Source organism: Pan paniscus, chromosome 12 (assembly GCF_029289425.2).
Source record: "Pan paniscus chromosome 12, NHGRI_mPanPan1-v2.0_pri, whole genome shotgun sequence".
In the NCBI taxonomy this organism is placed as follows: domain Eukaryota; kingdom Metazoa; phylum Chordata; class Mammalia; order Primates; family Hominidae; genus Pan; species Pan paniscus.
The window spans coordinates 51,999,867-52,027,703 of record NC_073261.2 but is presented as its reverse complement, the minus strand read 5'-3'; the positions used below and the strand labels follow the sequence as shown (position 1 = coordinate 52,027,703).

The 27,837-nt window shown below is 49.3% G+C and overlaps 1 protein-coding gene across 16 annotated transcripts in view; it reads right to left on the bottom strand.

The window, feature by feature from the left end:
• DCTN1 (dynactin subunit 1) overlaps positions 1 to 27,837 on the bottom strand; it is a 32,387-nt gene that overhangs the window by 1,825 nt on the left and 2,725 nt on the right. Inside the window, exons 2-30 of one of the 16 annotated variants that reach the window (XM_063594837.1) lie at positions 27,270 to 27,415; positions 15,022 to 15,267; positions 14,670 to 14,748; positions 14,454 to 14,488; positions 13,768 to 13,788; positions 11,347 to 11,364; positions 9,952 to 9,972; positions 8,557 to 8,748; positions 7,999 to 8,196; positions 7,641 to 7,845; positions 7,486 to 7,564; positions 7,209 to 7,368; positions 6,988 to 7,092; positions 6,322 to 6,513; positions 6,120 to 6,236; positions 5,749 to 5,901; positions 4,992 to 5,152; positions 4,717 to 4,885; positions 4,373 to 4,441; positions 4,066 to 4,128; positions 3,804 to 3,953; positions 3,480 to 3,641; positions 3,265 to 3,396; positions 2,914 to 3,039; positions 2,536 to 2,678; positions 2,096 to 2,262; positions 635 to 649; positions 315 to 448; positions 15 to 198 (exon numbers count right to left, since the gene is read on the bottom strand). In XM_063594837.1, the coding sequence (XP_063450907.1) occupies positions 15 to 198; positions 315 to 448; positions 635 to 649; positions 2,096 to 2,262; positions 2,536 to 2,678; positions 2,914 to 3,039; positions 3,265 to 3,396; positions 3,480 to 3,641; positions 3,804 to 3,953; positions 4,066 to 4,128; positions 4,373 to 4,441; positions 4,717 to 4,885; positions 4,992 to 5,152; positions 5,749 to 5,901; positions 6,120 to 6,236; positions 6,322 to 6,513; positions 6,988 to 7,092; positions 7,209 to 7,368; positions 7,486 to 7,564; positions 7,641 to 7,845; positions 7,999 to 8,196; positions 8,557 to 8,748; positions 9,952 to 9,972; positions 11,347 to 11,364; positions 13,768 to 13,788; positions 14,454 to 14,488; positions 14,670 to 14,748; positions 15,022 to 15,267; positions 27,270 to 27,314 (3,541 nt within the window). In that variant the 5' untranslated portion in view covers positions 27,315 to 27,415. Of the gene's footprint in view, positions 1 to 14; positions 199 to 314; positions 449 to 634; positions 650 to 2,095; positions 2,263 to 2,535; positions 2,679 to 2,913; positions 3,040 to 3,264; positions 3,397 to 3,479; positions 3,642 to 3,803; positions 3,954 to 4,065; positions 4,129 to 4,372; positions 4,442 to 4,716; positions 4,886 to 4,991; positions 5,153 to 5,748; positions 5,902 to 6,119; positions 6,237 to 6,321; positions 6,514 to 6,987; positions 7,093 to 7,208; positions 7,369 to 7,485; positions 7,565 to 7,640; positions 7,846 to 7,998; positions 8,197 to 8,556; positions 8,749 to 9,951; positions 9,973 to 11,346; positions 11,740 to 13,767; positions 13,789 to 14,453; positions 14,489 to 14,669; positions 14,749 to 15,021; positions 15,268 to 17,036; positions 17,347 to 27,269; positions 27,416 to 27,837 lie in introns of those variants that run through there. The other 15 variants (XM_003810349.6, XM_063594838.1, XM_008962716.5 and 12 more) reach the window with 15 other exon arrangements.

Here is a 27,837-nt window from a genome sequence, read left to right as displayed (position 1 = left end):
TGGCAGGTACATACCAGGGCTGGTGCGAGTGATGTCTACTACGTGCGTGTGTGTGCTCAATTGATTCAATGTCTCCAGCAGCTGGCTGGTCTTACGATACAGCGCTCCAGCTGGTAACTCACTGCCAGGGCCCTCATGGGATAGTTTTGCAACATGCAGAGGGGGCAGGGATGCCAAGGATGCCTTCATCTGGGCTCCCTGTGGATGAAAAAAGAAGGATAGTGGTAAGAGGTGCTAGGAGGCCCCTGTCATCTATCATCAATAGGGCAAATATGCTCCATCTCCCATCCCAGTCCTCCCCGTGGCTCCCTCACCTTGAGGATGCTGTTCTCATGCTGGAGCTGGGAGATGTGCAGCCTCATGGCAGAGATCTGCTGAAGCAGCAGTGGTGAGTCCTTCACCAGCCCTGGGCCTGGCACAGACCCTGGAGCCTGCCCAGGGATGGCTCCTGTGGGGACCATAAAAAATCTCATCAGCCCCAAGTGGAAAGGGTTGAAAATTGGGCTCCATTCCTACTCTTCCCCTTTCCTCATCCCCCCATCACCCATCTCCAGTCCTGGCTTCCCCCTCCACCCTGCTCCCTTAGCTCCAACTCCCACCAGCCTGGTAACCCCTGGCCAGAGTGGGTCTCTACCTCGCTGCTGTTCTTCTGTGCTCGGGATAGCCCATGGGGGAGCAGGAAAAGAGGAGAGAGGAGTTAGGTGATTTGGGGGTTACGGGGACACACCAGAGGAATCCTAGACACAACCTGCAGGAAAACCCTTTTCCTAATCATCATACTTTCTCTAACAAGACTCTCTGCCACCTATCTTTGGGGACGAGCGGATATGTGTTAAAGAAAGACACCAAACAGGAGTGAGGCCACAAGACAGGGTACAATGTGTGAAGAACAGTGGCAAAGAGAGTGTGCATTGTACAAAGTACTTGGAACATGAGGCTGTTCCTGCCTCCCTGTCTCAGATGCCATCTCCAAGAAGGGCACGGAGAATGCTCCAGAGACCCCAATATGTCTGCACCCTTAGTGCTCACCAGCAGCAAAGCTTAAGTTGGGGATGCAAACACACTCCCTTGCTCCTAAGGATTCCCCATTGCTCTGAGGCAAAAGACCTTCTTTTTTGGTGGGAAGTTTCATAAATTCAGAACTATGCTTGTTTAAAGAGTGCTAATGTTTGTTTCAAGAGTGCTAAAAACAACACAAAGTAGTAATCCTGGAAACTCTCTCCAAAGAACACAGAGCTGTCTGTACCACAAGAGCCTAAAGTCAAGAAGGTACTTGGTCACCTCCCAAGATCAAGGGGTGTCAGTGACAGAGACTTTGTCAAAGACTCTATGTAGGTGAGGTCAGCTGACAAGACTCAGGAGCAGCTGGGAAAGTCTGGAGGCCCTAAGGGTTTAATTCCAGGGCAAAAAGCCTGTCTTCTGGAGGTGAGAAGGTTAAGTGAGAAACTGGAGAGTAAACAAAACAAACTATAGGGCAGAGGAGAACAAAGACAGCAGCAGCCACCTCCTGAGTCAGGAAACTGGGGAGGCTAGAACTGGTAACCAGAAAAACTCTAGGTGAGGAGCCCTGACTATACTGAGTGACTAGACAAAGGTCAAAACACAAGCCCCAAGTGAAACTGGGATAATTCAGCAGTGGAAGATATGACCACATCATAGAATGAAGCCACATGAACTCAGTGAGAAAACACAGTGTCCAAGCAGAGAAGCAATCAAGAGCAGGTATCGGGCAGGGCTGGATGCCCCAGGAGAGTCAGCCCAGCCTGCTGCTGGCTGACAACCCTCTGGGATATAGGGCTGGGCAGAAAGGTCAGATTACAGAGCCAGAAAGGACATCTACTAGAGACCAACTGTCATCATTATTCTGAGCCTCATTAACAATTTAGTAATGCCCTCCTTTGCCCAGAGAAACTCAGCACATATCTTCAGCGGAAGGGAAAACTTGGTGAAAACTGGCACAGAGTGAAACTGTGTAAGCATGTTCCTGGCTGAATACCCGGGGGTAAGGGGGGTGGGGCAGAGGTCAAAATGAGGCCAAGGACAGGAGAGAAGACAATCTCCTCTGTGCTAGTGCTGCCTATTCCACAGTACTCACCACCAGCAATGCCAGAGACCAGAGTAGCAATGCCTGAAGGAGGAGGGCCCCGGAGTCCCTCAATCGTGCGTTTGGACTGGCTGTTCAGACGCTGCTTTAGTTCTGCCTTCTCTGCCTCCAGCTGGTCGATGTCAGCCTGGAGTGCATCCATTGTCTCCTCAAACTCTCTGTGAAAGAGAATCTGGGCTTTGGCAGTGTCCCTTCTCCAAAGCACTCCTTGACTATTCAGTCCTGAGAGGTCCTTGGAATAGCCCTGCCAGTGAGGAGCCAGGGCAGAGCAGCACAGGCTTAGGCTGGGGTGATGCAATGGGGTTGGCAGTGGGTAAAGAAAATGGGGAGTCTCACTATAAGAGAACCTGAGTAGGGGTATGGGTTAGGAGGCAGAGAGCTCCAGCAGTGGGAGGATTAGAGGAAGCAAGGCCCCAGGGAAAGTGCCTGACTTCTCCTTCTTTCGCAGCAGTGCCTGGGTCTCCTCCAGCCGAGTCTGGACTTTCTCGATGCGCTCATCTGCATCCTTGGCAGCACTGTCCAACTTCTTCTCCAGGAGGCTCAGCCGCACATTGGCCTCACTTAGCTCCTCTCCCTGGACAAGGACAGAACTTCTAGATCCCTGACATCCTCCCCACAGTCCCTGGAAACTGGGGGCTAGACCATGAGATAGTAGGTTCCCTGAGGGCTCACTACAGCTCCCACTGATTGCAGGCCCCACTTCTCCCCTTAACTCCCAAGCCGTCTTGGTCCCGATCCCCAACACTCACTGCTTTCCTGAGTCCTACCAATTTCCTGGCCCCCAGATCCTGAGCCTACAATACCCTCACCTTAATCTTGAGTGACTTCTTCAACTCCTTAATAACTGTCTCTCGATCTTCGAGCTTCAAACCCAGGCCTTCAGCATCTGTGATCTCTGCACGAAGGGCAGCAGCCCGCAGTTCAACCGGTGGAGGCTAAGGAATGGTCGGTAGCGGGTGAGAAAGTGAGGGTGGAGAGAAGAGATCATCACTGTGCTCCTTACAGAGAGATCCAGTTACAGGGAAAACCCTGCCTTCTAGGCAGGATGGTGCTCTCCAGATGCCTTCCTCCTGTCTCCCCGTCCTCCCACAACTAGCAGTAGCTCTGCAAGTCTTACTCCTACAGGCCTCGGCAACTTCTCCAAGGAAATCTCCACCTACCTTGCTGGGGGGCCGCTCTGCATCATACTCCCCCTCCTGCATGGCTGTGGCCAGCTTGTTCATGGTACTGATGAGGATGTTGCATGACTGGCGCAGACACTCATAGGGGCTGCTGGAGGGGGTCCCATAGATCTGCAGGAGCCAAGGGCAGAAGTAAAAGCCCCACACTGGTCACTAACTCTCCCCACACCTTCTACCCAGCCATCCAGGCCCACCTGCTCGCTTGCTTTGAAAGCCAGTTCCTCCAGAGCAGCCACAAGTAGCCCCTCATTCTCTGCCAGTGGGGCAATGAGCTGGGCAGCAGCAGCTGCCACCTCCTGCAGCACAGCCACGACCCACGTCAAGTGTTTCCTGCAGTCTAGGAGCGTGTCAGATACCTGTGTGCCAGGCCAGAGTCAGGAGTCAACCCTGGGTTCAGCACCACAGTTTCCAGCTACCCCAAAACCATTTTTGTCCCCTAACCAGATCCAGATCTTCAAGTGCTATGCCCTTCATGTTTCTACTCAGTTTCCTTCCCTTCCCCAGTTGCAGCCTTAAACCTGTGGTCCAAAGGCCAGTGCAGCTGGGATCCCAGGAGCATCTGTCCCTGGCATTCGCCTTCGGATCTTCTTGCAGAACTGGCGGATGTCACTGCATGAAGTTTCCAGATCCCGGAGCAGGAGGGCAATATCTGTAGCCTCCTGCCCACCCTACTCAGGAAAAAGAAAATGGATGGAGAACCAAGTTAGCATTAAGGCTCGGAGTAAGGAAGTGAGGACTAAGAAAGAAGAGGAGCTCACACAGATCTAGATGTGTTCTCACCTGCAAGAAGGCACGCAGCCGTCCTACCTCCACACTCATGCAGTCCAGAGCACTCTGCGTGAACTGTGAGGATAGAAGCATGCAATCATCAGCCCCCAGCAGGAGCCCTTCTGCCTTATCAACATCTCTAAGAAGTCCCCATCCTCTGCTGACCCCCATACATAAGTAGGTCCTCTAGTTTCCCTGATATGGCTTTGGTAACTCTGCCCTAATCTTATGTGACACTTCTTGGGTGCCTGATCTCTTGACCTGATGCCCTCCATTTCTGATCTCCATGGGGGCTCAATCACTGGCCCAGATACTTCACCTTAATGTGGTCAGCCAGCTGCATAGTACAGTCCTCAGGCTGTTCGGCAAGGTGGATGCTGTACAGATGCTGAGGAGAGATAACAGACAGACAACTTTTAGGCCCTGGAGGGGGTGGGGAGTTCTTCCCAAACTGTAGTTTGAGCCCTGATCATCATGGGTCTCTGGAGGTACAAGAGAATCCAAAGCCCTCAAGGAGCTGCATCATATGGAGAGTTCATCTAAGAGCAAACCAGGCCTCAAGCAGCAAGCATGGGACATACAACCTTGAATATATTAGTAAGAGCCCCCATCAAGTGAAAGCTTCCCTGCCTCCTGCCCCAAGCCCAAATTCTTGCCCCACACCTGATAGTACTTGATGGCCTTGGTGAGAGGCTCCACATTGACAGTCTCATCCAGCTGATCCTTGTGCAGCAGTTCAATGAGGAAATCCAAGGAGCGCTCATGGGCACTCATCTCAGGGTAGAGGCTGCCCACTTTCTTATACACATCCACACTGCACTGAGAGAGGGCACTAGAGACCAGAGAAGGGCACTGTGAGGCTAGAGTCTGCCAGGCTATCTCAGTTCTGGCCAATCCTGGACCCCGACCCTGGGGTGAGGGAGTCAGGAGTCACTTACTGCTCATAGCGGTGTAGCGTGGCCTGCAGCAGGCTCAGCGAGTACACCAGTCCAGCAGCAAAGCTGAGTTGCTCCCCAGCAGCTCCTCGCAGCCCAGGCCGCTCTGAACAGTTCTCACTTAGTTCAAACTTCTCCTGGGCCTGCTTCCGGATCAGCTCTGCCTGTGGGAAAAAGCACCAGGAACCTGGGCCTCAGAGCAGAGGATGGAGAACAGAGACTCAGGAATATAGTACTCAGAGCTTAACTATGTGGGGAGCATGGACACACATGGGAGAGAAAGCAGAAATAGCTCTTACCTGGGTGGGGAATCTCGCATGGGGAAAGGGTAGTGATGTGATTACTGGAGGTTGTGAGGAGTCAGGATGTGAAAATGAAAGGGTAGTGGGACCGGTGGAATCAAGGTCTTTCCTGACTTAAAGCTGCCACTCCTGCTATCTCTCCACCTAGAATGCTATCCTGCCCATCATCCCCAAGGTTAACCCCTAGGCACCTCCTGGCCCTCAGACAATGTTATTCCCTCAGTCACACCCTGCTCACCTCTAAATCAAATCTCTAATTGTGCTCTCTCACAGAACCTATCTCTCCTTGAAAACACACCATTTGTAATATATATTAATCGGTGACTTTGCTGTGTTCCTCCACTATACCATAAACTCTTTGTGGGCAGAGACTCTGTTGTCTTCACTCAGCATCTTCAATGCCTGGTTCATGGCAAGTTCACTAGATTTCTGTGGAACATGTGATTGATTGGCCATACCTTGCAAATGAGACGAGGCATGAGCAACAGCACCAGAACGCAGTCATGGTCCCCACCTGGCCGAAGGAAGCTGTCAGGCATGAAGGCTGTCAGCAGGGACATGTGTCGATTGGCCTGGGCCACCTCCATCTGCCTCAATTCCATCTCAATTGCCTGTGAGGTGAACAGGGATGAGGACTCTTAGCCAGAGCTGAAAGAGCCCCAAAATTCCCATGCCTTGCTCCAGTTGATCCCTTGCTTCTAGGGCAAGCCCAGGCCAGAGTCTTCCAAACCACCACACAAAGCACCCCTTCCCCCAGGAATCTGAAGCCCAGAACCCCATACCAGTTCAACCCAGGCAGGGCTCCCTCAGACCCACACACTTTCCTGACCTTGGCATGGGCCTTAGTCTCAGCAAACTTGATTTTGAAGTCAAAGGTCTCTGGAGGTGGCTGCTGTTGCCTCTCCACAGATGCTTCCTGCTGGTTTGTCAGTTCCCGATTCACATCCTAGGAGGAGAGACAGTGAAGCACAGCTGGGTCATAAGGAAGCCCTGGGGTGATGGTGGGCAGAGAGCAAACAGTGGGCATGTACCTGTAGATGGGCGGTCAGCTGGCGGTACTTCTTGATGGTCTGCTGGTAGTCTGCAACCGTCTCCTGGGCTGCCTCCACACGCTTCTGGGCCTCACGAACCCGCGCGCCCGCCATGTCCAGCTGCTCCCGCAGCTCCAGTTCTGTCTCACGTGCATTCTCCTGCAGCTCATCGTTCATCTCATTCATCGCTTCCTAGGACACCACACCATAGTTGGGGCTAAAGAAAGGCAGGGTCGGCCAGTGGCGGTGGTTCACACCTGTAATCCCAGCACTTTGGGAGGTCAAAGCAGGCGGATCATGAGGTCGAGATCGAGATCATGCTGGCCAACATGGTGAAACCCCATCTCTAATAAAAATACAAAAATTAGCTGGGTATGGTGGCGCATGCCTGTAGTACCAGCTACTCAGGAGGCTGAGGCAGGAGAATCGCTTGAACCTGGGAGGCGGAGGTTGCAGTGAGCCGAGATTATTGCGCCACTGCGCTCCAGCCTGGCAACAGAGCGAGATTCCATCTCAGGAAAAAAAAAAAAAAAAAAAAGGCAGGGTCAGGGTAGCAAGCCCAGCCTGGGTCCCTCACCGCACACCCTGCTCAAAGGCCAAGGGTCACATGTCAATCTTTTTCTCAGCAGGTCCAAGTCAGATGTCAGGGGTCTGCTCTTCTCTTACCAAGTCTCCCACAGTCTCCCTCAACTCGCGCACTTTCTCTTCCAGATTCAGGTTCCGATCTGTCAGCATCTCCACCATCTCCTCAGCACCCAGAGCAGCATCCACCTGTGTTACGGGGAGGATAGGGAGAAGGGCTGCTGGAAGGTACCTAGAAAGAGGAGGCATCAACTGATAGGAGAGTCAGGTGGGGGATTCTGGGTGAGGGGCTGGGCTCCCCAGACCTGCTCCTTGAGCTCATCAATGGTGCTCTCTGCCTGGCTTAGCTCCTCCTGCAGACGCTCCCGCTGTTGCCTCACAACTTCCAGCTCTTGGTTCTTCTTTTCCATGAGCTTCTGGAGCTTCACATGCTCCTGCTTCTCTGAGGAAGAAAGATCCCGCATCCTGCAGGGATGTGAGGAAGACAGGAGGAAAGCACGTGTCAGAGTCTCTGGCGATGGGTGCTCTAACACATTTGGAGACACAAGAGTAAGCATCAGAGGCAAGCACTGAAGACCCTACCTCACCAGGGCATCCTTCAGGCGGGCATTCTGCTCCTCAAGCTGCTTGAGCTGATAACTGGATGCAGCGCCATCTGAGCCTGGAGAAGATCATTAACACTTTCAGGCATGGTTCTCACCTGACCGTTTGGCCCCCAGCAGCTGTGGGCCCCTTACCCTTCTCTTCAATCTCAGCCTTGAGGATCTCTAGGTCAGTAGTGAGCTCGTCCACCCGCTCCTTCAGTGCCTCCACCTCCTGCTGCAGGGACTCAGCCCGCTCTTCAGCCATCTCCTTGTCCAAAGTGGCCATCTCAATGGCATCAGCAGTATCAGCCATCTCCTCCATATAGCGTTCCTTTGCCTCCAGCGCCTCCTTGGCTTCCTGAGGAAGAAGTGGAGGTGGGAGGGGGTACAAGCACAGAGATGCCCCAGGCCTTTCTCACAGTATGTTCCAGGCTCCAGCTCCAGTCTAGTTTCCAGCATGCTTCCTTAGGTCTCAGGCTGCCCCAGCCACCCCCTTCATCCAGAGTCAAACCTTTCTCGCCTCCTTGAGGCGCCGCTGCAGGTCGGCCTGCTGCTCCTGCATTTTGCTCTTCCATTCCTGCACCTGCTCCAGCTGGATTTTGTGTTTCTCCAGCTCTTTTAGCTTTGCTTTGTCTTCTGCCCGTTTCAGTCTCAGGGTCTCTAGTTTCTCCTCCAGGTCCCGCACCTGAGCCCTTAGTCCCTCCTCCTCCTGCAAAGGAGAGGCCTCACGGTCTGTGCACAGCCCACTCCTCCTCTCCACCAACACTGAGCTGGCGCAAAGAACACAAGAAAGTGTGCAAACATCACCCAGCCCCAGGGTGGCCAACAGTCAGTGGCATAAGAACATCTGAGAGGAAACCGTAGCACAGTATATATGGGGAAAGTATGGCATAAGGGCAAGAAAGGAAAGGGTGGCTCAGTCAGTAGCAAGATATCCATAGGCTATGTCCTCACCCTTTCTGATCCAAGTTCTAGGTCTTTGCCAACCCCAGGAAATTTTCAAGACACAGCGGATAGCCACAAGCCTCTGGGTGTCTTGATTCTCCTTTACCCCTACCCCAGGCCTTACCTTGGATGGGGAAGGAAGCGGGGGGACTGCTCCAGGAGAGGTGAGGACCGGCGTGGGGATGATGGGTGCTGCCAGCGGAGTCTGAGCCGGGGTGCTGGGCTCACTGCTGCTCAGCTCGCCTGCTGACGCTGAGCCAGAGGGGCCCAGGGAGCTACTGGCCCCAGCCACCCCAGTACTGGCTGGGCGGGTGGGCTATTCAGAGAGGGTAGAGGCAGACCAGAAAGAAAGCAGAGGATAGGGGTAGTAAGAGGAACAGAAACAGAATATGAGAATATGGCAAGGGAAGGAGACAGAAAAGGGAAAAAGCAGAAAGAGAGTATCAAAGCACAGTGAGAAAAGAAGAATGAAGGGGACAAGGAAAATGATACAGAGAGGCAGAGAGAGATAGTGACAAAGGACAGGGGGAGGATGGAGGCAGAGGAGAGAGGGAGGAAAAGATAAAAGAGAAAGACATAAGATTATAAGGCTCCTCGCTTGGCACTGACTCCACATTCCTCCTAGCTCTGGCACTACCCTTAAGAGCAGAATCCGTTATTCCCTAGAACCCCCATCTATGACCCACTTGTGATCATTCTAGCAACTCCATTATACTCTCAGTCCCATCCTTGCTCCAGGTCTATGCCCTCCACCCCTAGACGGAAAAAGTACAATGTAATTTCCACAGAAGGTTGGGCCAAAAGTGGGGGTGCCAGGCTCTCTACCCCTGCTAAGCCCTCTTTGGGAGTCAAGCTGAATCTCCCTCTCTCAGTCTATTTCAGGGGACCCTGCAGGTAAAAGGGCCAAGGTGAAAGTTGTACCCCTAGACTCCCCCTTGAGACAACTCTTCGTCATCTCCCCCGATTTGGCAACACTATCCATGCCCCTGTGGGGCAGGGGAGAAGGTGGGCAGAGGAGCTGACCTGAAGTTCAAGCCCTGGAGCAGACAGGCCTGCCAATGTGCTCAAAGTGCTGAGCCCCAAGGTCTCCCAGTGGGCTGACACTCAGAGATCATGTGCAATCCTCAGACATCCCCACCCAAGGCCTGTCACAGACACACTCACCTCCTTATCCCCTGACATTTTACATGGCCAAGTTCATCTTTCTTCCAATCCCTCCCATCAAAACTGGTCAAAATTCCCTTGTTCAAGAAAGCCTGCTTTGATTAACCACCACAACCCCATTCATTTCTCTTTTGCATTTAAGCTACTGGCTTAGACAACCTCCTAAAAGCCAAAAGCCATTTTCCCCAGGAGGTGCCTGCCAGCACTGAGAACCCACCCCCCCTTTCCTCTGAAGAGAACCCAGGATACATTATGACGAACTTTCACTTGCTCATACACGTGCCCTCATACATCCACATGCCTGAAACGTGTGTGTACACTCAGCAGTGGCTCACACAGGGGCCTGTTTTCTCACCTTAGGTCGCCGAGTTGTGGTCTGGACAGGCAACAGGAGCCAGAAGAGAAGTAGTCAGGAAAGAAAGGACAATGGCAGAAAGACAGAGAGCAAAAGGGACAGCAATGAGAGCAGAAGAAGTAACAGGAATGGGGCTACAGTTAGCCACCCTCCCCCCCATCCCATCCCCTTCTCCCTTCAGTGAATCACTGTATTCCTACTTCAGGAACCCAGAATTCCTGTTCCCCTTGGTTCCTGCTCCCACTTTTGTCCAATCCTTGCAGGCCTCACCCCTTCAGACACCCCAGAAATCCCAGAAGTCCATCTCTAGGCTGAGCCATAGAACAAGGAAACAGCTAGTGAGAAGGTCCCAAGAGACCAGTCCTCCTGCGAACGATCTCTCCCACTCCAGTCCAGAGCCAGAGGCCCCGCCCAGCCACCACTCCCAAGGACTTTCCCAGGTCAGCCTCTTCCTTCAAGTGCTAGACTCTACACAGAACTCCCTAGAAACCCCATGTGACGAGAGTAATCTAAGCCCAGAAATGGGAGATCAGGTCCCTAGGGTAGAACAATGCTGCTGTCCTCCCTCCCGCCAACCCCCTTCCCCAGAACCAGATCCTGCAGCAGTCCCGATCACTAGGGAAGAGGGCTCAGGTGTCAGGACCATGAATATTGCATTAGCAGAAGCCCAGAGCTCAGCAAAGTAACCCCACCCAGCTGTAGGAAAGGAGGTGGGGGTGGGCAGCAGCACAGAGAAACTACAGACCCTTCAGGTTACTGCAAAATGGTAAGTGGACAATTAACTCCAATTTCCAAATAGTGTTCTTGCTACCCAGTATCTCACTGCTCTAGCCAAGACAAGATTTGGCTTGGGCCCTATTTCCAGCATACACTGAGGCCAATTCCCACCTCTCCTACCCTGGGCTAAGCTTCCATAGCTGTGGGTCAAAAACTATTCTAGGGTCCCCATCCCACCCTGGTAAAGTGCCCTGATACAAATCCTGGGGATTGGGGGATACTGGGAGAACAACCAAGAGGTATTCTAGCAAAGGTTGGGTGAGGCAGGCAGGCCTGCTAGAGGCACTGAGATACCTGGGCCTGCTTCCCTAGGTTCTACCACAGGAAACCCTCCTAGATCCGGTATGCGGTAGAGGCTGCCTGAAGCCCAAGCCTGTGAGGCCACTGGGTGTAAGGCCTGGAACACAGGCAGAGCCAAAAGCAGGCAAGGCAGTAAGCAAATGCCCAGGGTGTGGGGCATAGTGGTGACACACACCTCTCCCTAACCCACCTTCGTCCTCACCCGCCTCCCCGACCAGGTAGACAGATGAAGTCAATCAGCCCCCACCCCCACCCCAGCAGCCTGCTGCCACCATTGCCCTGGCAACCCAGCAGCAGGACGAGAGCAAGCAAGAGTACCTTTCGGGCTGTCGGTGCCTGTCTCATCATTGCAGAAAACCAAAGAAAGCAAGGAGAGGAAAGAGGAGGGACAGAGGAGGATAGACAAACACACGGAGGAAGGACAGACGAAGGAAGGGAGGGCAAGAGACCGAACAGAGGGAAAGGCGGCGGAGACAGGAGATTAGTGCATCAAATCCCAACAATGCAGTCTCAGCCTCCCGGTGCGGCAGCTTCCCAGCCTGCAAACGGCCGCCGCTCTGACACAGAGGCCCCCGCAGACGTGCAGCTGGATCGCCAGGCTCCGGCAGGCACCGGAGCGGTGCCTGGCCCAGTTCACCAGCTTAGGCTGATGGCAGCCTCAGTGGCCGCAGCAGCAGCTCCACCTGACGTCATGCACCCACCCTCCTCTGCTCCATGGGGGTGGAGCCACTGCTCCTCAGTCACCTAGCAACCATCTAGGGCTTTGCTGGCTCCTCCTCCTCATGACAGTCATGCGCAGAGCTTGTCCTGCTTCTTTCTCCAAAGAACAGGTTTTGGCTCCTCTCTTCCCTCCCTTGCCCACCCCCAAGAGCGTGCTCCAAAAAACTGGGCCAGGGGCTATCCCAGAAATGGCATTCTATGGGGCCAGGGCATCACTGGGGAGGGACACATAGCCTCTCTGCTCCAGCAGTCTCTCTCATCATACTCACATTCTGCCCCCGCCACCCACCCACCCACAGCCCCATTAACTCCACTTCTGTCTCTTATACAACCTGGCAACACCCTTACAGTCTCTCATCTGGCACACACATCTAGAGTGCCCCTCCAGCAACAGGCTTCAGCTCTGGGGAGCACACACAGTGACTAAGAAACCCTGGGGAACACGCATCTGGGTAGCAGCAGCTCTAATGACTGTTGGGCTCCTCTCCAACCATCCCCTGGTTGTAGACAGGTTAAAGCCTGTCTCTAAAGGGTTTCCAAAAAGAACTAAGCACTTTGCAGAGACATCTGAGTTTTCTTCTGCCTTCCCCTTCAAAGCATATTCTTTTGCTCTGGAACCAGCTCCCTGATCCACATGGGTGAGAGCAGGGGCCCTCTGCTTTGAAAAATAACTACTGGAGAGGAAGACTGGGGTGCCCTGGGGTGGGGGCACTCAACTGTCTGATTGACACTTTCCAACGTGAGTGCAGAAGGGCAGCATGGGTGGCCTAGGCTGGGCTTTCTCACATTTCCCCAGGCAGCTGCCAAAGCCCCTGGATTTGGGCATTGCTCAGGCCCCAGCCCAGGGTCAGACCAGGCTGGGGCCAGAACTCCATAAATATCAGACCATAGTTTCATGCTCTTCTCTATTCAAGGCCTGAGGTGAAATGGAAGCCCCAACCAGGAGACAATAATCAAAGGACAAAGCCAAGTTTCTATGACTCTGAAATGGGCCCAGGATCCTTCACAGCATTATTTTCCTTATATCCCCATTCCCTACCAAAGCAAGTACCAGCATGTGGTCTCTACCATGGCAAGACTCCAAAGGACCCATCACCAACCAGGAGCTGGTTTCCTCCTGGAAAAGGAGATGTTTTCCTCTTCCCTCCCACAGCCCCAATCCAGCAGCTCTCCATGCAATGTCAGAATGGCCTGAGATAGGCTGACGACAAGGAAATCACAGAATTGTACATACAGCACAGTACATACAGGCCAGACAGGCACATGCAGGTCAAAAACAGCTTGGGCAGAGGCCCAAGGCAGGGGCTGGTTTGAGGAAGTGGTCATGGCAGTGATCTAAGAGTTTAAAGAGTCTATGGTGGGGAGGGGAGGGGAGGTGACATGATTGAGCCTCACTCCGATGATGGTTGATGAAAGGCTGCAAGGGGTAGGAGGTAGGCCTCAGGCACACCACCACAGGAAGGAGGAGACAGGGACAGACTGATGGGGCAGAGTTGTGGGGTGTAGGGATATTTATGGCCGTGCCCATCCACAGGCAGGCACATGAAGGCTCTTAGGTTTTCCAACTTGGGACTGTTCTTCCTAGGCTCTGTTCCCTGACCTCCCATCTTCCTGCAAAACCCCCTCACTTGGTACCTTCCTCAGCCCCATTCCCCCAGTCTATCCTTCCACAGTCGTCCAAGCTCGGGCTAAGTGAGAACACACTGTAACCCAGTAAATGATCTATTTCACACTGCTGCTATTTACAGTCAAATCTTATAGTTTTTGATTGGGGAATCTTTGACTTGGAGTCCTGGGGCAGAGAGAATCATCCCTAATGAGTGCTACCTGTGTATGGACACTGAGCCTGATGTTCTTGCACCCTTCAAAGGAACTCTGAAAGCCAAGGCCACCATTTCCTCTGGCCATCCCAGCCCAAGGTCACACACACATGCATGCAGCAGCCCAGGGACATGCAGGACAGCTGGGGAAGGGGCTCATGGCCCCCATCCACCCAGGCACAAATAGTAAACACACCACCTTCTTAGGCTTCAGTCCCCGCTGCATGAGGAGTAGGAAAGGGCAGAGTTAGAGAACAGATGTCCTGGGCATAGGTGTTAAGACCAACTCGGGCTTACACAGGTCAGACGCGGGTAGGGGGGAGTCAGGGTGAGATGAGTAGCCCCTCAAAGATCAGCTTCCAGGATGTTCACACCTTGGCCCAGAGAAGCTGCAGAGTCTGCAGCCCCACCTCACACACATCCTGCACAGAGTAGCAGAGAAGAACTAGGAAGCACCCTCTGCATCCAGCTTAAAACAGGAGGCAGAGGGCCCGGCTCCTTGCCATTCACTTGTGAATAGGAGATTGCTTCTTCCTCTATCTTCTACCTTAACCTTACCCTCAGACCCTTTAGATGTTGGCATCTTTGGGTACCACAAGGTAGGAAGTTGGCTACACTACTAGGGCCAGACCTGTCCTTCCTATCACCCTCAGCTCAATCTCATTTGACCCTGAACTTCTGGAGCCTATGAGTTTTTCCCTTCTACCATCTTCACTGTAACTCTAACACAGCAATCCCCAGAAAGCCTCCTTCTTAGGGAAGTTGGAGAGACTAGAAGGCAACTCAGACTCACCTACTACTTCTACCTGCCTAGCACTGGGTATCCCTCCTCTTTCTCCTTCCCCTCCCTTTATTATTCCCCATTCCCACCCCCAAATCACTCACCAGTTTGCTAGTCTTTGCAGTTGTATCAGTTCCCTCTGTAGAAAGCAAACAGAAACAAAGTGTGTACTTGTATAGAGAGGTAGGGGGAGATATAATAAGGGAATATGGTGGTGATGGAAAAAAATCTTAGGATCTACTGTGGCCCCATGTTATGAGGAGAAGTCCTGGGGACTCCTCCTGGCTATGGGGAGGCAACTTTAAGTGGGTGGTTGTTACCTCTTTTGAGGACTTTTGAAGCAGAAGAATCAGGTGTCTCTGGGGAAGTAGTATCTGCTCCATCTTCAAATACCTGGATCTGAGGCCAGATTCAATATAGCCAGATCAATAGATTCAATATAGCCAGATCAAGGACGGCTGTAATATGGGCCCCTCCCCAGGCTCCAAGCAAACCAAGAGTACAGGGCAGCTTCCCTAAGGATGCATCTTCAATCTTCCCTCCCCCACTACCTTCCACTCTCCCAACCAGAGGCTTATGCCCATGCTCAGGAAAACGAAGTACCAACACATCAGCTGCACATGCGACAGACATGTGCACACATGCACAGACACAAAAGAAGGGCGTGAATACCTGGGACTGGCGCACAAAGATGCCATGCCCTTCATCACAAGTGAAGTACTTCCTGCCTTGAACAGTTCCATCATTTTTGCCCTTTGCTTCATCCAGAATCACGCCTACCCATTTGCCAGTGGCAAACAGTGTGGCTCCAACATAGGCCACAGTGCCTCGGTGGCCTTTTCCAATCACCTCTACACGGGAGCCCACCCGCAGAGGCCGGGCGCTTGCCTCCGCACTCATCCTGCTGCCGCTGGGCGTCTGAAAGACACAGGTAAACACAGACAGTTAGAGGCCTCAGATCAAAGGTGGCATTCTTATGTATAAGAAATGCCTCAGCCAAGATGCTGGACTGAAAAACAACCAGAGTCATTTTCTTAAACCCCATTTACAGAATTGGGTGGACCCCCAAATTCCCCTTTGAAAAAATGCCAGTGATATTCTAAGATTTCTCCAAATTCCTCTGGAATCTGCTAGAATTTTTAAGTTTATATTTTTTATAACAAATCAGAATTCATTGACCAGTCTGTGAATGTCACCACATGGCTGCTTTCCCAGGAGCACTGCCTCCTTAATTCTCTTCTCAGGAGGGGAAATAAGCTCAAGCAAATAACTCAGTTTAGACCAGGCTCCCCACAACCCAACGCCCTGACACAGGAGTCTGAGCTGGGAAGACAGGCAATTCAGTGGGTGATCCTACAGAATCCTGTTTCCCCTTCCACTGTCACTTGTCTCCTCTGTGTTTCAAATGGTTTTCTTAGGCCTCACCCTTTCAGAGGCACACAATTGTGCCTCCTTCCAGACCCTTAAGTCACCACCTCTCCTTCCTGATCTGACTCCTCCCACCCCCATCCACAAACCCACCATGAAACCCCAGATGCTTCACCACAGCCCATTCAACCATTCAACTCCCCTTCTACCTGGCCTGAGTCTTGTTTGGTCAACTCTCTATCCCCAAGCTCTGGAGATTATTCTCCATGCTATGTTGCTGTAAAAAGGAAAACACAGGCCAAGTAAATTGGGTGGATCTACCCCTCGCTCTGTCCCCAAGACTCTGCTCAGTGGTCCAAATGAATGGTTTATCACTCCACAGATGGGCAAGGCAAAACAACAGACTAAGACACTGTCCTTGGGCAGCTCTTAGCTTCTGGCACACCCATGATGACTGAACACAATAGAAAATTAGGTCCCAAATAGGCCCATGGTTTAGAAGAAAATCACACTTAGGTCATTTTTAGCAACAGCAACTCCATGAACCAGGGGCCTTGCAGCAAACAGATGAATGAGGCATGATGAAGTGATACCATCATCCTAAAGACTCTATGGGAGACCCTTCTGATACTCTCATTTATAATAGCTTCAGAAGGGAGCCCTGGCAGAGCCAGGGAAGAGCCAGGACACCTCCCAGCCTATCACTGCCTAATTCCCTTCCCCAAACAGCTCATCCAGGAAGGTGAGGATGTAGTTCCCAGAGGCTCCAGGACCCCAAATCACACCTGGAACAGCAGGATGGCTCTCATGGACCTGACAATAAAAGGAATTGCCAGTGATATAAAAGGCTGAACCCTTTGAACCCAAAGTCAGAGACTCCCCCACTTTCCAACCCCAATAAGCCTCTCAGAACCAGGGGGCCACAACAGTAGCTACAGATTCAATCTCAGAAGAGAAAGCAAGCAAGTAACAAATAACAAAGCAGCTCTTAAGAAAGGCTTCACTGTAAGACCTCTCTGAGCCATCATCCCCATTCTGAGTCCCCAGGATAGTCTGGACCCCCTCAGGAGCCCCTCGTATGAGGGCCAATTAGAGTCAGAGGTCAGGCCTTGCTACTCCCCATTTAGGGATCAACTCTGTAAAGGGAAGCCTGTCCAGCCTTACACCACCAGGGCTTCGAGGGCTCCTTAGAAAACACAGTCTGAGTGCCCTCAGCTGAGCTCCAGCCTATCTCCCCAGCCCCCACAGCAATGATGTCCACAGGCAGCCAGGCCTTCCCCAGCAGCCCTCCAGGGCCATCCCAGATTAGGGCCACTTACCCGGCTGTACACGTGCCTCTTGCTCTGTGCCATGTTGCTCACCCGGCCTCTACGCCCTCCCCCAGCTGGCCAAAGACAGAGAGAAAAGGTAGAAATCTAGGCAGGAGGGTCAGGGCGCTGGGCCCTCATAGAGGGACACAGGAGTCGTCAGGCACAGCCCTCCCCAGTCCATGGGCCTCACTCGGTGGCCTACACGGGTAGGGGTGGGGGCAGTGATGGGGGCTGAGGAGCAAGTCCCCTCTGCTGCCTGAGGATTCCTGAACCCAGAGACACAGAATCCTGCTTGCCAGCTGATGAGTCTCACTCTGCGCTAGTGCTGCTCTAGACTTGTCAGGAACCGTGCTAGCCTCTGGGTCCTAGTGCCCCCCTGCTTCACCTGGGCCAGGAACTAAGGGCTGGGCATACGCCACAGACCCTCAGCACTCAACTCTTGAATACACTGTCCTAGGGCTGGAAGCAGTCTTGACACGTCCTCCTAGTCTGTACCCACTCACCATCACTGTTCCCCTCTCCCCCAGGATGTAAGGCCTCAGCAGGCCCATAAGCATCAAGTGACACTTCAAAGCGATCAGCTGCCTAGAGCCTCCACACAGCCAAAATAAGGGTCTCTCATCTACCTTTCTGGTGCTCTTCTCTCTCCCCCCCCTCTCTAAACTCTGGACTCAGGGTCCAAATTCATGTGATTAGGGCCTGGATTTCAATCTCACACTGAGCCAGAGGAGGCAGGCCCTGCCCAGTAGGCAGCAAGGGAAGGGCAGTAACGAAGGCAACTTCACACACATAGCAAAGCAAGCCAAGTACCCTAGCCCCCTCCCACAAGGCTGGCAAAGGTTGCCATAGTCACCCTTCACCCTTTATGGTTGTTATAAGGGGCCAGGTTGTAAAACACAAGAGTATCAGACTCAACTGGATTACTAAAGGCAGTAGTCAAAAGCAGAGAGCCCTTCTTTCTTCTTGTAGCACAAGGCCCACTCCACCTCAGTCATCTGCCCCTTGTACTCTTGGCCTTGCCTCCTAGCATCTCAGACCCAATGAAATGGTTTATTTTCTACGCTTTTGTATTTCACAAAAATTCTTCAGTAACCATGTATTACTTTTATAATTAGAATTGTTTAATTTAATGAGATTATGCATTCTAATGAGAGGTCTCCAAGGGACTATGTAACCATACTGCTTTCATTCACTGGCCCATCTATCATGGGCTAGGAACCAAAAGACCAGGGTCCCTGCCCCTACACAGCCAACAAGGTTGGCCTGGGGTCTGACCCATGGCTCCACTGAGTATGGTATGGATCTAGTTCCCTTGGGCCTAGGGACGCCTGTCTTTTCTGCACTGGGCTTACTTCAGTGGCAGAACAGTGACTTTACCCCGCTCTACCCTCTTAAGATAGGCCAGGTAGCCCAACAGGAGAATGACAGCCAACATTCAGAAATATGGCCCCAAAACACAATTCCATATCTTCAGTCCTGGCCAGACCCCCTAGGAAATAATCTCTCTCCTCCCTGCAAAATCTCCATGTCGCCCCCTCCTTTCCCTATTCACCATTACACAGGTGGGCAGGGCCAGGCACATCCTTGCAGCCTGGACCTCACATGTTCAGAGCACTTTACAGTCTATAGGACACCTTAAAAAAAGACATTTTATAGAACCATGGTTGAGTACTGGTTCTAGACTCAGGCTACTTTCCTGGCTTTATCACTTGGTAGCTACATAAACTTGGTCTAGTTACTTAACATCTCTATGCCTCAATTTCCTCATCTGTCATAGGGAAGTAACAAAGAACATATCTCAGAGAGGTATCGCGAGGATTAGCTGAGATAATCCATACAAAGCATCCAGGACACCGCCTGGTATTTAATAAGTGCTAAATAAAAGTTAGCTAAGAACAATGTCATCATATATAGACATTACAATAACCCCATTGAGAGGTTGGCCAGGGATGATGCTGACAAGGCAACTGAGTCTTTGAGAACCGAGCAACTTCCCTGAAGACACACAGACTGTGAGGAGTAGAGCCAAAACTGGAAACAACCTGACCCAGAGCCCTCTGTGCTTTCTACTACCCCTCACCATTACCACAGACATATCTAGGCTTCCAAGGCCCTGCTCTTCCTGTAGGCCACACTGCCTTAAAAAATTCAAAAGAGCTCAGATCTAAAAATAGCCTCACAACTCACTAACCACATAGGTATCAATAGTCCCCTAACTTCTTGGAATCTGTTTATTTTCCTATGAAATGAAAATAATATCTGCCATATCTACGTCAGTATCATGAGGTTCAAAAAAGCTAAAGCATATACAGGTACCTTGTAGGCCAGGGGTGGTGGCTCATGCCTGTAATCCCAACACTTTGAGAGGCTGAGGCCGGTGGCTCACTTGAGACCAGTTGTTCAAGACCAGCCTGGCTAACATGGTGAAACCCCATCTCTACTAAAAATACAAAAATGAGCTGGGTGTGGTGGCGCATGCCTATAATCCTAGCTACTTGAGAGACTATAGGCATGAGAATCGCTTGAAGCCGGGAGGTGAAGGTTGCAGTGAGCCAAGGTCGCACCACTGCACTCCAGCCAGGGCGACAGACTGAGACTCAAAAAAAAAAAAAAAGCACCTTGTAAAAAGTACAGAAATTATAGAAGTGCAAAGAATTACCTGACATGATACTAAATGGTATATACATCTACACAATAAATATAAGAAATTATAGACAGGAGAGAGGTGAACTAGAAAGAAAGGGAGTACCTAAGCATGCCTTGAATTATGGGTATTTTAAAAAATATGTGGAAAGGCCTACAAAGCCCTGTAAGTTGTGAACACAGTATGAACAGAGGCAGAAATAACTTTGCTTGACTAGCGAATGGTAAAGAACACTAGCTTAGCTGAAGTAACGAATTGTAGATGGTTATTCTATCAAACTATAAGCCTTTTGAAGCATAGCCCACACCTTTTCCTCTTTATGATCCAATAGCCAGTAAGTAGCTCATGGTCAAATATTTATTGAATAAACAAACACGTTAACATTGCAACGTACTGGGAGGTAACTGTGGGTAGGCAAGGAGTTTAACATCAGGCAGACAGAGAAGGACTTGATCCAATAATAACAGGAAGGCAGTCTTGTTCCTGAGCAGGAGACTGCATAGTGAAAACTATTTTAGGAAGATCAAACTGATGACACCTGCAGGATGGAGTGCAGGCAGGAGCAACCTGGCAAAGACAGGAATAACAGCAAGGAGGCTGCTGCAACATTTGACACAGGGTAAGGAAGGTTTGAACCAGGATCAGGAGGAGAAGAAAGAGGCCAATTCAGAGACAGTACCAAAAAAGCCCTGAGAAGGCCTTGTAATAGATCAAACATGAGGAAAGAGGCAGCAGGCCTACATGGGCTCTGGAGACAGACCTGAATATACCTTTGGTTCTCCTCTGAGCAAGATATTTAACTTCCTGAGTCCCGGTTACCTCAACTGCAAAAAGGAAGAAATAATGTTACCTCACAGGGACATTTTGAAGATTAAATAAGATTTAAGTAAAGCGTTTAGCACAATGTCTGTGTGCTCAACAAATGGTAGATATCATCTTCATTCATTATTTTAAGGGAATATCCACGATGACTTGCGCACAGTAGGAACTCAAATGCTGCAAGGATAAATGGATGGGTCAATGAATGCATGAATAAGTAAATGAATAAATAAACTCAGGAGTTTTCAAGCATGAGAAATGTAATAATTGAAACATTAACAGAACTGAAAAAAATGGGAGGAGAAACAACATGTTAGGAGAGAGAAAATGCGTCCTGTTCTTAGGGCCTTCTCTGGGGAAAACTTAATTGCATACACGAATACATGTACTTCACTATCTCCTTCAAAAATGAACCTGCGATGTAGCCAAAACAGATTCCATTCTCTCCATTCCACAGATGACAGAACTATGTCTCAGAAGTCAAATGACTTGCCCAAGTCTCATAGCCAAAAAATGGCAGAGGGGCACATCTGAATATCTCTACAGGCAGGTGCTCCTTCCACAGCATTACTGGGCCCAGGCCCATATCCCATAGGACAATCCTGGGTTAATGTTACCCCAGCCAGGGAGGAGACAGACACCTCTTGGATTTCTAATCCATTTTCCTCTCCAATGATATTAAATACCACTAAAATATCGAGAAAAATGAAAAGAGAGGAGGGGAAAAATCTATGTGTCTGATAAATAATAATCTCTGTGTCTGCCAATAGTCTTAGAGAAATTTCAGGAAATTATAGGAAAATAAGATTTTGGAGAATGAAAAAGGATAAAGTGAGGAGGAAAAGCCTCTTTTCCACCTCTACCATTTCTCCCCTGTCTGAACCATTTCTACCTTGTTTTTACTGGCACCCCAGCATCCTTTGATACCTTGATCTCCTCTTGTCTCACCTTATCAAACCTTGATCCTGGGCTAACCCAACTGTCTGCTTTCCCTGCTTTCCCACTCCTAGAGGAGCTTGTCTGAAACCCAGGCAGTCTGACAGCAAGGGAAAACTATACATCTCTGAAAGCACTAGTAAGGAAGAGATAAACGTGGACCTAAGTCCTTCAGGAGTCAGAAAGGAAAAGGTCTGCTTACTGAGTGGTAAATGGAGGCTGGGAGACTGGTAGCTTGGAAAGCTGGATTCCAGATATTCACAGGACCCCAGAAGACAACGTACACAGAGCTTTTTGTTCCTAGGTCCTACTCAGTATCTGCCTTGCGGATTTCATAGATAAGGCCTACACACTCAACGGACTTCCTTCCCTTCTCCAGCTCCTCATTACCCTAAAAAACGTCTACAAACCCACTCCCACTCTGAATGCAGCTCTACTCCATCTCAAAATGTCCCCTTTCCCCAGAAATATCCAGTGACTTCCAGGCCCACCTCCAAGGGCCCAGACCTCTAAGAGTCAAGAAGAAAAGCTATGCTATATGCTTCACTTATCTTCAATATAGGAACTTCTGCAAGAAGGCAAGAGGCACTCAGCCCTGCACTCAAGAACCTCAATCCTCTCAGTGGTATCAGAAGTCCTACTTAGGCTGTTCGAAGTTCCTGCTGATTCCTCCCCCTGAATCAACCAGCAAGTTCCTGGCACTAGGACCCTGTAGACAGGGAACCCTGAGCCTGCGCTCTAAAGAGAGAGATGCACCATTTCACAACTTCAGCAAAAGCCAAAGCAGCCAACAAAGCCACAGCCCTATCGGCTGTACTGGGCTCTGCCTTTTGGGCAGCTCGCCGGCCACTCCCCAAAAGCAGAGCATTCCATCCTTTCTCTTTTTAAACCCACGTCATCATCTGATCATAATGGAAATCAATCTCCTCAAACCACCATGCAAAGGCGTATCCATGGCAACCTCAAAAGGAAGGACACAGAGATGATGCTTCAGTGGCTGCAGCAGGAAAAGGTAAGTCCGTTTCTCTTCCATCCACGCCATCCCATCACTCTCTCCTTTCACTCAAGTCAGGTATACAGCTTACCTACAAATTGTATCTGTCACACAAACTGAGAAAACACATAAGGTGAGTTAATAATCATTATGTTATTATATAAGGTTTTAGATCTGCCTGTCTCTCTGCCAAGAAAAAATTCTCCTTTTCTAGGTGATAGGAACAGGGACAAGGTCTCTCTTCTTATTCACCTCTCAGATGACACAATCTCAGCCCACAATACCTGACAAATCACTATCGGTCACTTGTCTTTCTAGTCAGGATGCTGGAAAAATCACTCAAGAATATCCGAGTTTCCCTATGTAGTTGTCAAAAGCTGACAGCAACAGTGATCCCACTGTCCTGCCCCCTCCATGCCACCATCATGCCCACAAACTGGCATGGTAAGATTCCCTCCTTAGCAACCCTAGACTCTAAGCTCTCAAGGTTCAGAAACCGGGATTAAATTTCTGTCTTCTCTGATGCCTCAGGAAAACAAATCCATTTCTGCAGAGGTAAGAGATTCATCAAATACAAGTGCTACTAATCCTCTATGCCTCAATTTCCTCTTCTGGAAGAAAGGGATAATAACAATAACTTTCTAACAGGATTGTCATAAAAATCACATGAGAATGCCTGAAAAGCACTTAGAACAGTGCCTCGTATAAAGCACTCAATAAATGTCAGCCATTATTATTATGAGAAAGATGAAGGGGAGGCTTATAGTGTAGGATTTCAGTTCAGAGGGTACTCAACACTCTTGGAGCTTATTTCAGTTCCACTGTCTTCCTCTTTCCTCTTAACAGTTGTTTCAAGCTTCCTTTACATTTTCAAGTCCTTACTCCCACCCAAGCCAACACCAGCATTCCCACCTCTCAGCAGATAACCTTGCTGAAAAAGAAAACTGGCCCTATTAGGTAAGAATTTCTTTGCAAATTTAGATATATCTGCATGCATATGTCATTATCTCTTTCTTCCTAAATTCCTTCCTTTCTTCCAACATTCCTCTTTAAAGAAAATGGTATCCCCTTCTTTTCAGGGCCCACCCCTTCCCCTCTCCTCTGAGGACTTGATTTAGCAATCGTCTTTTCTCTTGTGTCTTCATTGCACCCTGTCTACTGGATCTTACATGGCATCAGAAAACCCATAAACAAGACTCTTCCATTTCTAGGAAAAACAAGTCCCTGCTACCTCTTCCACAAGCTGCCACCATTCTGTATTCTTCCTTTCTCTGCTGAACTCCTCAAAGTGAGTACACATTCTCTATCTTCACTTCCCATCTACTTCTCGATCCATTGCTATCTGGCTCCATCCCTACCACTCCACTGAAGCTGCTCACACTTTAAAAGAGCCCTGGTGACCCCAATGTTCTATACAACCTCAAGGTGCATTTCCCAAGCTCATCCTAACTTGATCCCCCTGTAGCAACTGAGATTGTCAATCCTTTTCCTGGAATTTTCTCCTTTCTTAGCTTCCTGGGCAACATTCTCTCCTACCCTTGCACGTCAATCCTTCTCATCTCCTCTGTCATTATTTTCAGCCTTCTATAAGCGTGGCTGGGAGACCTCAACCATTCCCACAACTTCAGCTACCACTCATACTTACTGCCCCTAGACAGAAACTCTTCTGAACTTCAGACTCATATCTCACTGTCTGCTAACTGCCACAGAGCCCTCAAGTTCAATATGACCCAAAACACACTTGGTATCTCCCCCACCAAAAACAAACAAACAAAAAAAAGTTCTTCTTCTATATTCTCTCTTTGCTATTGGCACCACCATCCACTCAAAATAGAAAACTGAGTCATCCGCAACAACTCCCTCTCTTGTTCTCAACAACCAATTTAGTCATTATGTCTGGTTAATTCTGTTTCTCCAGTCTCTCTCAGATTCATCCTGTCCTCTCTATCCCCACTGACCTAATCCTTAGCTCAGCCCTAAACCATGTCTATGATATTACAAGAGTCTCCCAATGTCCCTGAACCAGGTTCTCCCCCTTCAGTCTATTTCCACATTTAGCTTCCCAAAATACAATCATGTCATCTTCCTGCCTAAAAGTCTCCAGTGGCTTCTCTGCCCACAAAATGAAATCTTTTTAGCACTGCACTACAGGCCATTAACAACCTGGCCTTGACCAAGCACAGTGGCTACACCTGTAATCCTAGCACTCTGCGAGCCCAAGGCAGGCAGATCACTTGAGGCCAGGAGTTTGAGATCAGCCTGGCCAACATGGTGAAAGCCTGTCTCTACTAAAAATACAAAAATTAGCTGGGTGTGGTGGTGGTGCATGCCTATAGTCCCAGTTACTCAGGAGGCTAAGTAGTCCCACCTGTAGTAGCTATAGTCCCAACTACTCAGGAGGTTGCAGTGAGCCAAAATCTCACCACCACACTCTAGCCTGGTTGACAGAGCAAGACTGTATCTCAAAAACAAAACAAAACAAAAAACTGGCCTCAAACTGGCACAGCAGCCTGCAGACCTACCTATACTCAGGAGGCTGAGGGGGATCACTTGAGGCCAGGAGTTCAAGGCTGTAGTGCGTGATGATCTTGTCTGTGAATAGCCACTGCACTCCAGCCTGGGCAGCATAGTGATACCCCATCTCTAAACAACAAAACAAAATAAAACAACGTGGCTTCATTATGAATCCGGTCGCATCAATCACCAAAGTTCTCTTTTATTCCAGCCACTTGGATCTATCTGCCTTTCCCTTTATGCATCTGCAAATGTTACAAATGTCACCAGGACAATTCTTCCTCCTCATCCTTCAAGGCTCAGCCCAATTCTCACCTCTTTCCTAAAGACTCTCCCGGCTTCTCCATGTGGAGCTAATCATTCCCTCCTCTGCGCTCACAGAGCACTTGAGACATGTCTCCATTTCAATACCACATTCTATTTAAAATATCATCTCTTACTCTACTATGAATTCCTCCAGGACAGAGGATTGTATCCAACTCAGTATCTAAGCACTCGACGTAGGGCTTTGCAAAGAGAAGGTATACAATGTTGAATAGATGCCTGTACCAACATCACACTCAGGATATAAACTGGCTCTGACAGCTTTCCCTGAGAGTAGCTCACTCTTGAAGACCACCACCATTGGGGAAATCACCACTTGTGTGCACATATTTACGCACACACACATCTCTCCCCCAACCCTCAGTAAACATGGCTCTTTCCACTCCAGATAGAAGCCTAAGAAACTAAAAGTGCAGGAACAGCCCTAGGTCCTATGGAATTTGGTAGTGACACTAAATCTCAATCCTGTATACTTTCAGGGTAAAAGAACCACAGAGACAGCTCTAGGTGAGGTGCAAATCTCCTGGGAAACAGCATTAGGAAGGATTTGGGGCAGCAAGGGCCCATGCTCTGCTGTAGTGAAGCCCTTGGGGAGGCCAGACTAAATAGCTAACCTGTCCCTTGATCACATTCAACTAACATCAGCCTGAATCTCAAAAGGAAAATGATACAAAGCCAAAGTCAGAGTCTCCAGGATGGCAAGGACCTTAATATAGATATGAATCTGGCAATATTCCAGCTCTTACCTCTTCAGGGGACACTGAGGACCGAGTTCCTATTTTCCTTGGTATGGGACAGATAGCCCAAGTGCCCCCAGTATCACCTAGTAGCTGTAGACAGGCCAAGCAACCTGGGAATCATCTATAATCCCTTTCAACCTATAACTCCAAGCAGCTGCTAGCAATGATAGAGCTGGCAGAGTAAAACCTAGAGTGGCAGTTGTCAATGGTATTATGATTCACCCAACTACTTTGACTCCTCCCTAACAACTTCTTCTCCTTTGTACCCTCATGGTCAGTCGGGCCCCACTTATCAATTCGTCTTTAGTACTGCCTCCTGCATCTTTCCTTTCTCCTCCATTATCACTATCACTACTTCAGTCTGCCATGTAATAGCTTTGAAAATTAAGGCAAATCATTTACCCTCTTTGGTGCATCATCTACAAAACAGCATAACAGCTGCTCTGCCTACCTCGTAGGAATAGTAGATCAAATGAAATCATGCCTGTGAAAAGTTCTGTAAAGTGTCATACATAAATATAAGGCATTATTATTATCAACCTAAATTGTCTAATATTGCTATGTGAAGCCTATCCAGCTCCGTCTCCCCCTCCTTCCCTAGTTCCAACCACCTTATACATCACAGTAAAGCACATACATCTGCTAAAATACTGCTTTGTCCCTACACCCATCTGCCCGACATCTTTCACTGATAATCTCATTTCTTACTATAATCAAACAATCCTGGATTCAACAGATGCAGTCCCATCTCTGCACCACTGTCAACTGCTTAAGATACTTTTCTAGTCTTGCAAGCCACACCCATCCTTCAAAGTCCAGCCAAAGCCCCACTACACTCCACACAGAACAAAGACAAATTTAAGAAAGGGATTTCTTAAACATAATGGAAGAATTAAATACAATTCCGCTTAGAAAAATCATAGTAGGCACAGCTGTCATCTAATACTTGGAGTCAACATTTTAGGAAGACGGGTAACACTTCTTTCCTGTTTGATTGTTAAGAGATAATCTAGGACCAACAGCATGGAAGTTGCAGAGATGTATTTCAGCAACATGAAGAACTTCCTTCTTGAGCTATTCCAAGAATAAAATGGGATGCCCTATATGTAGATAATTGCCCATTATTTTAAATGTTCAAGCCAAGCTGCAAAATTTGCCAAATTGGCAAGAATATTTTAGATAGAATTCAACACTACAGGGATAACTCGACTAGACTCACAGAATTTTAAATCTGAAAGAAATATTTGAGATCTTGTAGTCCAGACTCCTACCTTATAGGCCTGGACAGATAAAGTGACTCTCTCAAGGCAGCACATCTGTTCTGGAAAACATGGTCTCTAACTTTCAATCCAGTGATCTATACTTTTGCTACTCAGATTGTGTTCCATGGGCCAGCAGCATTAGCATCACCTGGGAACTTGTTAGAAATGCAGAACCAATCAGAATCTGTACTGTAACGAGATCGCATTACATGTGCACGCCATTAAAACTCAAAACGCACTGACCCATACTGCCCCTTCTAAATCCTGAATTTCTAATTCTGGAACTCCAATTCCCAAAAGGTTCCACATGTTAGCCAGAGGCATCACCCAAGAATAACAGTATATCCTAGTAAAATTTTCAAAATTCTACATACCATACCCCCAGTTGGAGATTCATGGTAAATATTATTAGCATATTAAAGGCTCTGCAATATTCTGTAGTAAAGTTTAACCACGAATTTTCGAACAGCTTTTGAAAACAAAATGCCTTTTTTAAAAAGAAAGTTATCATTATCTCTTTTAACATCTCATAGCTTAGGCTTTGGCAGTACATTAAGTAAAGGATGTCAATCTCTAC